Source organism: Emiliania huxleyi (assembly GCF_000372725.1).
Source record: "Emiliania huxleyi CCMP1516 unplaced genomic scaffold EMIHUscaffold_468, whole genome shotgun sequence".
NCBI lineage: Eukaryota > Haptophyta > Isochrysidales > Noelaerhabdaceae > Emiliania > Emiliania huxleyi.
Window position 1 is genome coordinate 28,661 of NW_005198482.1, and position 10,006 is coordinate 38,666.

A 10,006-nucleotide genomic window follows, 5' to 3' on the forward strand; every position below is an offset into this window, starting at 1 on the left:
CTCGCAGCATGCGGGGCCGAATCCTGCAGCCTTCTTCTTGGCCCGGAGAGGGTGATCAGGCACAGGTCAGAGAAGCAAACGTAACGAGGGCGAGCGACGCTGCGCGCTGAAGCTGGCCGTGGCCCTCAAGTGACAAACAACACAGCCGTAGCGGCAGAAGGCGCCATCCTGGACGGTCAGTGCCCAGCTTCTGCCATCACGTGGTCGCCGAAATGTTGCCGCCTCGTTTGCCTCGAGGATGTAAGGTTTACCGCTTCCGCTGCCCTGGGTGGATGGTAGCGGGGGGCCCATAAAGAAATAGAGCAGTCATCTGCTCATCTCCAGGGAGAGATGGGCGACGCACACGAACACAGAGGGACATAGTGCGCACTAGCGGGGGGCCCCGCCGGAGGCTGGTACTTGGAGCACTTGGAGTGCAGTTATTAACCTCACATGCGGGGCCGGGGAGCTAAGAAGCGCACCCAGCGAGCCGGATGTTCCCTGTTTTTCCCAGTGAGCCTGTGTGTGTGCCAGTCCGCGCCAGTCTGCGCCCTTGTCGTGCCAGTGTGCTGTGAGAGAGGCTTGTATCTTAAGAATTCTTTGCCACACTATCGGCCGGCGGTGGACTTGCCCACATTTGGTCTCCGCCGAATGCCTGGCGATCCGCCGCAGAACAAGTCTGAGCAGGATGGCACGGCTCATCCCCGCAGCGACCCGAATCTACTTAGCGCCGAGGCGCCCCCCGCGACCGACGCGCTGGAGCTGATCCTCGGCTGGACGAGCTCGCTGATGGAGGTGGACTCGGTCTGGCGCGCCTTGCAGGAGGAGAAGGCCAGAGGCTGGGCCTCCGAGGCGGTAGACCGGATGTGGAAGCGGCGGGACGAGCTCATGTCCAAGGCCAACCGGCGCACCGAGGTCTTCACGCCTTCGACCAAGAAGTACGTGCGCTTCTACCGCGAGTGGATGCCAGCGCTGGCGCCCGTCTTCGCTGGCCGCGCCGGCGCGAACCGCAGCTTTGCCGACATCGGCGCCTCGCCAGGCGGGATGTGCGAGTACCTCGTCGGCGACTTGGGCTGGCGCGGCCACGCCTTCTCACTGTCCCAGGCGAGCCTCGCGGCTCCATCTCTCTCTCTCTCTCTCTCTCTCTCCCTCCCTCCCTCCCTCCCTCCCTCCCTCCCTCCCTCTCCCTCCCTCCCTCCCTCCCTCCCTCCGTCCCCATCCCTCCCTCCCTCCCTCCCTCCCTCCCTCCCTCTCTTTGCTGCACACACCCGCTCTCGTCCGCGACACGCGCCTCGCCCGCCGCCGCCCGCTCGGACACACTGTATCTCGCGCGATCTCTCTGCGCCAGGCGGACGGAGGCTTCTATCTCCCCATATCTCCCCACATCTCGTGCGATCTCTCTGCGCCAGGCGGACGGAGGCTTCTATCTCCCCATATCTCCCCACACCTCGCGCGATCTCTCTGCGCCAGGCGGACGGAGGCTTCGGCATGACCTTCTCCCATGTCCGCCTCGGCTACAGCGACGCGGACCTGTCCGCCGACGGCTCGCCACCCTTAGATGCGGACCGCAGATCCACATCTCCATATCTCCCCACATCTCCCCGTATCTCCCCGCTCCCCACATCTCGAGGCCTAGATGCGGACCACAGACTGCGTGTACTCCGACTAGCAGAGGGGCCGTTCGTTCACAGTGCGAGGGGCGTGAAGAGACGCTGCTCGCTTCTCGAGGCATGCCAACGGTGCCGGTGAGGCGGCGGGCGCCGTGAAGGAGGAGGAGGAGGCGGGAGGGGGGGGGGGGGGCACAGAGCGCCTCCCACAGCTGCCCGTGCCGTCTCCTCGCTCTCACCCGTGTGTCTGCATGGCGCAGGCTCGTGGCGCCGCCTGCTGGGCGCGGCCCCGTCGGCCGACTTTGTCAACGCGGGCAAGCCGTGGTCGGAGATCGGGCAGAAGGGCCCTTCTGGCAGAAGGGCCCTAGAAGGGCCCTAGAAGGGCCCTGGGGGCCTCCGCGTAGGCATCGTGGTCGACCGCGGGCAAAAGAAGGCGCACGGCGCAGCCGAGGCGGGCGAGGCGCGGCGCGAGTCTGCTTTACGCGTTTCTATTTACCGCGGTGGCGCGTGTCTCTCTCAGGTTTGACGAGGAGGGGCACGAGTACCACACCTCCAGAGTACCGAACCCAGTGTGGCTGTCTCTCTCAGGTGGACGAGGAGGGGCACGAGTACCACACCTCCAGAGTACCGAACCCAGTGTGGCTGTCTCTCTCAGGTGGACGAGGAGGGGCACGAGGGGTGGGCGCGCTCGGTCCGGTCTCTCGAGTTCGGCGCCATCCTCCGGAACGAGCTCCAGATGCCTATCTCGCACAATCTCGCCTAATCTCGGCGGTCTCCCGCCCAAGGCGCCATTCTCCGGAACGAGCTCCTCTTCGCCCTGCGCGCCCTCAAGCCGGGCGTGCCGCCTTAGATGCGCTACCACGAACCTTTGTATTCCGACGAGCACTCGAGAGGACGCGCAGTCGGCTCTACGCAGCCGGACTCGCTTCCCCCTCCGTTCACGCGCATGCCCGGCACACACCGGCACGGCTCGGTGTTTGCACGCCGTGACGTGAGGTTGGCTCACGGCGAAGGCGGCCACCTCTACTTCGCGTACCAGCTCGGCATCTACTCGATGCTCTTTCGGCTGCTCCTCGCGCTGCGGCCCGCCTTTGGGCGCGTGCGCGTGACGCCGACCTTCGCCGCGCACCGCACGCCCCTCTACGTCTTCTTCGGCGAGTACTCTGGCGCGGAGAGCCCCGCCGCCGTCGCGGCGCTCACCTTTCTCGAGGCGCTGCCGACGGCCATGGTGCTGTGAACAGCGTCTCTTCACACCTCGAGCTGTGAACAGGCGCTCACCTTTCTCGAGGCGCTGCCGACGGCGGGCGCGGGCGCGTACGTGGCGTGGCACCTCTCTGCGTGGGACGGCGCGGCGAGGGCGCTGCACGCCGAGCTCTCGCCCGACTTGCACGCGGTGTGGCGGACGCAGGAGGGCTACCTGAGGGAGCAGCGGCTCACCGCCGAGCGGCAGTTCGGAGCCGATGGCGCGGCGCGCAAGGGAGGGGGGAAGGGCGGCCGCCCGCCCGGCACGCGCGCGGGGTTGTGATTGGACTGGTTGGTTTCCCTGAGTCCTGTGATCGTTCCACCGTGAGCGCTACTCCCGCCGAGAAAAAAGAAATGTACAGCTTTTCCGTATTCCGACCAAAACGATAAACGAGAAAATGCAGCAAGTGCACACCCACCACCCGACCGCCGACGACCCTCCTTGTACCTTGAGACACACAACGAAAAAAAGAAGTCGTGCGGCCTCCGTGCCTCTGGGCCGAGATAGGTGGTGAGCCGGATGCCACCACCCAACAGCAGCCTTTTCGTCAGCGTGAGAAAAAAGAATTTTACAAACCCAACAAACTCAACGCCCAGCTGATCCGTGGGGCTCACGATTTGGAGCCGCTCTCGATTCCGCCTTAGCCGCGAGACGCTCTCCGAAGCCATGGGTGTTTGCTGCTCCACTCCGAAAGACCAGCCGGTCGCTGAGCCCACGTACGATCCTGCGCCCGCTCCTGCGCCCGAGGTGCCCGAGGGGGCGGTCGACACCGCTATCGACAAGCTCGAGACCAACGGCAAAGTGGCTGACGAGGTGCCTGCCGACGCACCTGCCGAGCCGGCCGACGCAGTCGAGCCCGCCGAGGACAAGAACATCCTCCAAAAGGCGGCCGACTACGTCAAGTCCTTCTCGGCCCGCGTGGAGCCCGAGCCGGCCGCCGAGGAGCCCGCCGTCAAGCCCGAGGCAGCGCCAGAGGGCGGCTACGAGGCGCCGACGGAGGAGGCGTCGGCCGAGGAGGCGCCGGCCGAGGAGGCGCCGGAGCCCGAGCCGGAGACCGCCTCGTTCCTCGACAAGAAGGCGGCCTCCGACGCTTCGGCCGCCGATAATATACCGGCAGCTGTCCGGCCAAAGTGCGTGGCCTCGACCGGCAAAGGCCAGGCCAATGTGGACCCCCTCCATTGGTCGCTGACAGTGGAGCAGTGGCTTACGTTTGTGGCAGACTGCGCACAGACGCCGACCTGGAAGGCTTTGGCCAGTGTGAAGGGCGAGTACAGCATAACCATGTATGACATGAAGGATCATTTCGTGGTGCCCTTCACACGAGGAACGGGTTGCAGCATCGCGCTACTGATGACGGAGGCAAAGCAGCAGCACGCTGAGCCTTCGCAGGTGGAGCTGATGCTTTCACACGCCTGGGCGGGCTCTGTTTTGGAGACGTACAACGGCCTGCAATCCATGGTCAATCACCATCATATCCCTCGCAGCACGCCTGTTTTCTTTTGCGTCTTCTCGATGTATCAGCCCGAGGATGGCGCACCTGGCGGCCTATCTATAGCAGAGCAACTGGCGCTCGACCCGTTCGCACGTATTATCGAATCGAAGCCCCAGCATGGCATGTTCGTTTGCCATACCAACTGTTTTGAGGTGTATGAGCGCATGTGGACCGTCCACGAGGTGGACGCCGCGAAACGTGCCAACGTTCAAATGCGGGGTCTGGCGGACTTGTGGCGGTTTGAGATCCCGGAAAAATTTGAGATTTCTACTATTCAAGGTAAGTGCCGTGCAGAGGATCGTGCTGTGCTGGTGGAGAAGATCGAGAAGCACGGAGGCTTTGAACAGCTTGACCGGACCATCTGCAGATTCCGCGAGCAGATGGCCCGCGAGCTGAAGGAATTGTTCAAGCATACCACAGATGGCACGTCCTATCAGGGGTCCAGCTATAGCACTGATGCTGTGAATTGCAAACAATCTCGGGACTGGCATTTCGAAGAAGGATCTATGAGTTACGGCATGGCAGCAAGACGAGCTGCGGAATGGAAGTACAGGGACGCGTGGCCTCAGGCTCTCTGGCCTCTCGGAGCAGATTCGTATCCATACGGCCCTCCGTGCAAGATCGACCTTTGGGTGGCAAATGGCCAACACAAGTCGCGCGTGCGCAACATGGCCGACTTTCGGTCCCTTGTGCCAACAGTGGACGGTCGAGACTTCCCAGCGTTGACGCTGGACCAGTTGCAACTGGCCAGGCCTGATTCAGAGCTCATTGCAGAGTTTGATATATCATTCTTTCCCTAAGACACTTGAGTCTGCATGAAAGTCGCCGCGTTTTCCCAATCCTTCACATGGACATGGACATGGACAATCATGTCCAGGGAAGCAGCGGTTTAGTTGTGTCCTTCGCATATGTGAGTTTGTCCGAGATCTGATCGGATGAGTGTGCAACGTGTGGTGTGTTACATCCACGTGGTTACATCATATGTGTCGGTGTATCTCTCACAACGTACGGAAATAAAATGTTTCCACGCGAACAGGAGGCCATCCACCCCACGCGGCAAAAGGCTGCACCCGTGCAAGCCCCTACAACTGTATTGCCGGAAGATCCGGCGCCGTTCCGGCGCGTTTATGGGTAGAGGCAAAGCATGCAGCACTCAGCCTTGATGTCTTCCAACGATGAGGTGGCCGCGGCGTTGCGAGGCGACGAAGCGGCGGTGCGTTCGTGGCTCGAGAGAGGCGGGCGGGTTAACGCGACGTACGAGACAGGCGAGGCGAGCGGCCTCACGCTGCTTTTGTGCGCCGCCAGCCAGGGCCACGAGCGGGTGGTCGAGCTGCTGCTGCAGCACGGCGCGGAGATCAACCAGCAGAATAACGGCGGCGAAACCGCGCTGATGGGCGCCGCTGGCCATGGCCACGAGCGGGTGGTCGAGCTGCTGTTCCGGCGTGGGGCTGAGATCAACCTGCAGAGGAGCGACGGCGTCACCGAGCTGTTTCTCGCCGCCAAGAACGGCCACGAGCGGGTGGTCGAGTTGCTGTTGCAGCGCGGCGCGGAGATCAACAAGCAGAAGAACGACGAAATCACCGCGCTGATGCTCGCCGCCTCCAACGGCCACGAGCGGGTGGTCGAGCTGCTGATTCGGCGCGGCGCGGTCTCGCCCGCCTGCGGGGCGGGGGTCGGCGGGGCGAGGGTCGGTGGGACGGCCCCGCTGCGAACACGCTGAGGCGTGGGCTGTGTCGTGTGGGTTTGTGCGTGCGTGTGGGTTTGTGTGTGCGTGTGCGTGCGTGCGTGCGCATTCGCTGTTGATGTGTGCTCGCGCGTGTGCGCTCTCGCCTTGAGCTGGTCGCTCGCCTTGAGCTGGTCGCGAGTACGCGTCGGTGAGGTAGTCGCTCTTTATTTCTCCAAGCCACGCGGGATCGGGGGGGTTGCTCATAGTTCGTCGCCGATTTTAGGCGTCCGCGGTGATCGGCTGTGATGGCGAAACGTCGGATCCTCTTTTCTAGCCGTCGGAGGGAGGGACTCCGTTTGCCGCGAGGGGTCTCCCTTGGGTGTCTCCCTGGGGTGTCTCCCTGGGGGGTCTCCCTGTGGGGTCTCCTTGGAGGGTCTCCCTGGGGGGTCTCAATGGATGCTTGGGGGCTTCAATGGATGCTTGGGGGCTTCCATGGATGCTGGGGGGTGGGGGGTGGGGGGTGGGGGGCACCGAGGCGCAGCCCCGCCCGAAGGCCGCGCAACGATTCGCCAGCCGAGCAAAAAAAATCTTTTTTTTGCGATGTCCACCCCACCGCGCCGCCGCTTGCGCCGCCTCGCCGCCGCCTCCACCGCCGCTCCCTCGCCGAACACGCCGCCGCCCGCCCGCCTCCTCGACCTCCCCACGGAGCTCCTCGCGCGCGCCCTCTCTCGCTGCGACCCTGCCGACATCGCTCGCGTCGCGGCCGTCTCGCTGCTCTTCCACGCCTCGCTCGCGGCGGAGGGCATCCGCTTGTGGGCGCAAGAGCGCGGCTTCGAGCTGCCGGCGCTGCCAGAGGGCGAGAGCTGCGCCGTGCGCTGGCTGTGCTTCGCTGGGTTGCTGCGCGAGCCCAACCCCCCGGCGAGGGCGCTGGCAGGCCAACGGCACAGCCTCTTCGTCGACGGCGAGGGGCGGCTCTCGTCGTACGGCTCTGGGCCGAATCACATCCCAGGCCTCCTTGGCCACGGCGAGGGCGTGCTGCGGCTCAACACGCCGACCCGCCTCCCGTCGACGCTGGGCGGCGAGCGCGCTGTGAGCGTGTCGGCTGGAACATACCACAGCCTCGCCCTCACCGCCAGCGGCGCCGTCTGGAGCTGGGGCTTTGGAGGCGACGGCCGCTTGGGCCACGGCGACTGGCAGCACCAGCTGCTGCCCAAGAAGATCGAGGCCTTGGCTGGCCAGCGCATCGTCGCTTTGTCGGCTGGAGGGGCGCACAGCATCGCCCTTGCCGCCGACGGCGCCGTCTGGAGCTGGGGCTATGGCCGGCTGGGACACGGTGACGAGCAGCGCCAGCTGCTGCCGAAGAAGGTCGAGGCCTTTGCTGGGCGGCGCGTCATCGCTGTGTCGGCTGGACAGAGCCACAGTATCGCCATCACCGCCGACGGCGCTGTCCGGAGCTGGGGCTATGGAGGCTCTGGCAGGCTGGGCCATGGCGACCAGCCTGCGCGCCAGCTGCTGCCGAAGAAGGTCGAGGCGTTGGCTGGCCAGCGCATCGTCGCTGTGTCGGCGGGAGACGCGCACAACCTCGCCCTCACCGCCGACGGCAGCGTCTGGAGCTGGGGCTATGGAGGCTCTGGCCGGTTGGGCCACGGCGACCAGCAGCGCCAGCTGCTGCCAAAGAAGGTCGAGGCCTTCGCTGGGCGGCGCGTCGTCGCTGTGTCGGCTGGAGCCGCGCACAGCTTCTCCCTCACCGCCGACGGCGCTGTCTGGAGCTGGGGCCATGGAGCCTATGGCCCGCTGGGCCACGGCGACGAGCAGGACCAGCTGCTGCCGAAGAAGATCGAGGCTTTTGAGGGCAAGCGCGTCGTCGCTGTGTCGGCTGGAGGCCAGCACAGCATCGCCCTCACCGCCGACGGCGCCGTCTTTACCTGGGGCGGGGGCGAGGGCGGCTGCCTAGGACACGGCGAGGACCTGCCGAACCAGCTGCTGCCCAAGAAGGTCGAGGCGTGGGCGCCGGCGCGGTGACATCGATCGAGGGCGTGATTTGCGTGTATTGAGCGGAAGGGGGAGTGTGGACGAGGAACGGTGGCAGCGCGACGGCCCATGCAGCGCAGCCGTGGTTGTCGCGTATCAGTAGCATTTGCCGACATACGCAGAGGGCTCTCGTCGGACCGTTCGTCCCAACTGTGGTGCGCGTTTTTCTTCTTTTCGCCTGCAAGCAGCGGGGCAACGGCCAGCAGGCGTTCACTCTCCCGCGCACCTCTCGGCCGCGAAATTCGAAACTGCATCATCCGCCCTATTTCCCTACACAGGCGAGTCACAATGAGTGTCGCTCTCAACGAGCTGAAGGACTACGTCGGGTGGGAATCGGGCGGGCAGGCCCGGGCCGAGTCGACGGCGAGCACAACGCCTCCGCAGCCGCCGTCCCGCGAGCGTGCGCCCCGGCTGACAGGCGGCGTCCGCCCGAATGGCGCAGGTGCTGCTGCATGTGACGCACTCGAACCTGCAGGCGCGCATGTTTGAGATCCGGCTCGACCGGCACATGAGCGTCGGCACCGTCAAGGAGAAGCTGCGGACACACACCGGTGCCGGCCCGGCGCGTTGGCGGCGGCAGCAGGACGGGCGCTGCGCTCTGAGTCGTCGCTGCTGTCTCCTACGTAGGCACTGGCTCAGTGTTCGCGCACTTGACGCTGCTCGACGAGAACCAGCAGGCACCGCTGCGGCCTCCGCCGCCGCCGCCGCTGCCGCCGCCGCCGCTGCCGCCACCGCCACCGCCGCCGCTGCCGCCGCCGCCGGCCGCGAACCCCTCGCCGCCCCGCGGTCCTACCCCGCCGCCTGTCCCCCTCGGTCAGGTCGTGGCCGACCTCTGCGATGACTCGCTGATGCTGGGTCTACGCGCCGCCCCGCCCCGCCCCGCCCCGCCCCGCCCCGCCCCTCTCCACCGGTAGGCTACCCTACCCTGCCCTGCCCGCCTCCCCCGCCCCGCCCTGCCCTGCCCTGCCCACCACTCCTCTCCGCCGCTGCCCCACAGGCTACTTTTCGCCGCTGGACGGCTACACGCTGCACATCACCGACCTCGACCCGCACTCCCTCTCGGCGGGCGGCGGGCTGGAGGACGTCAACCTCGTCAAAAAGTGCGAGACCCATATCTCCCCATATCTCCCCATATCTCCCCATATCTCCCCATATCTCCCCATATCTCCTCAACCTCGTCAAAAGTGCGAGACCCATATCTCCCCATATCTCCCCATATCTCCCCATATCTCCTCAACCTCGTCAAAAAGTGCGAGACCCATATCTCCCCATATCTCCCCATATCTCCCCATATCTCCCCATATCTCCTCAACCTCGTCAAAAAGTGCGAGACCGCCGGAGGGGGACCGGCTGGAGCGGGAGGAGAGCCCCGCTCTTCACGGCTGCTGATGTCATTAGGTACGAGATCTCGGAGGGGTAGATTGTGGGAGATTGTGGGAGATTGTGGGAGATTGTGGTGATTTCATTAGGTACGAGATCTCGGAGGAGGACTACCTGAAGCGGGAGGACAACTTCCGCGCGTGGAAGGAGGCCAAGAAGCGGGAGGACCCGAGCTGGTCCTTTGCTAAGGAGATCAAGGAGAGGCAGGACGCGCAGCGCAAAAAGGCGGACCCGAGCTTTGTGCCCGAGCCGTGGAAGGAGGTCGAGATCTAGCCGAGATCTAGCCGAGATCTAGCCGAGATCTAGCCGAGATGTAGCCGAGATATGCCCGAGCCGTGGAAGGAGGTCGACGACGAGCGAGGGGCACTGCGAGATGCGCCGAGATGCGCCGAGATGCGCCGAGATGCGCCGAGATTGCGCGAGATAGGTCGAGACGAGCGAGGAGTCGTACAAGGAGCTCGCGGAGCGGATCACGGTGGGCGACCGGTGCGAGGTGACGCTGGGGGGCAAGCGGGGCGAGGTGCGATACGTGGGCAAGATCCCGGCCATTGCGGCAGGCTGGTGGGTGGGCGTGCAGTACGACGAGCCCGTCGGAAAGGCGCGAGATA

The 10,006-nt window shown here is 65.2% G+C and overlaps 2 protein-coding genes across 2 annotated transcripts; both read left to right on the plus strand.

The window, feature by feature from the left end:
- Positions 1–605: 605 nt before the first annotated feature.
- Positions 606–1,758, plus strand: EMIHUDRAFT_445542 (hypothetical protein). The gene is made up of 2 exons (XM_005768143.1): positions 606–1,083; positions 1,450–1,758. Exons 1-2 carry the CDS (start codon positions 631–633, stop codon positions 1,726–1,728), a joined length of 732 nt encoding a protein of 243 aa, XP_005768200.1. The 5' UTR covers positions 606–630; the 3' UTR covers positions 1,729–1,758.
- Positions 1,759–9,008: 7,250 nt separating this feature from the next.
- On the plus strand, positions 9,009–9,996 carry EMIHUDRAFT_76170 (hypothetical protein; the record flags this gene model as incomplete). Its single annotated transcript, XM_005768144.1, has 3 exons — positions 9,009–9,118; positions 9,488–9,574; positions 9,837–9,996. Coding segments are annotated over 3 exons (357 nt in total), but the record flags the coding sequence as incomplete, so codon positions are not given.
- Positions 9,997–10,006: the final 10 nt, after the last annotated feature.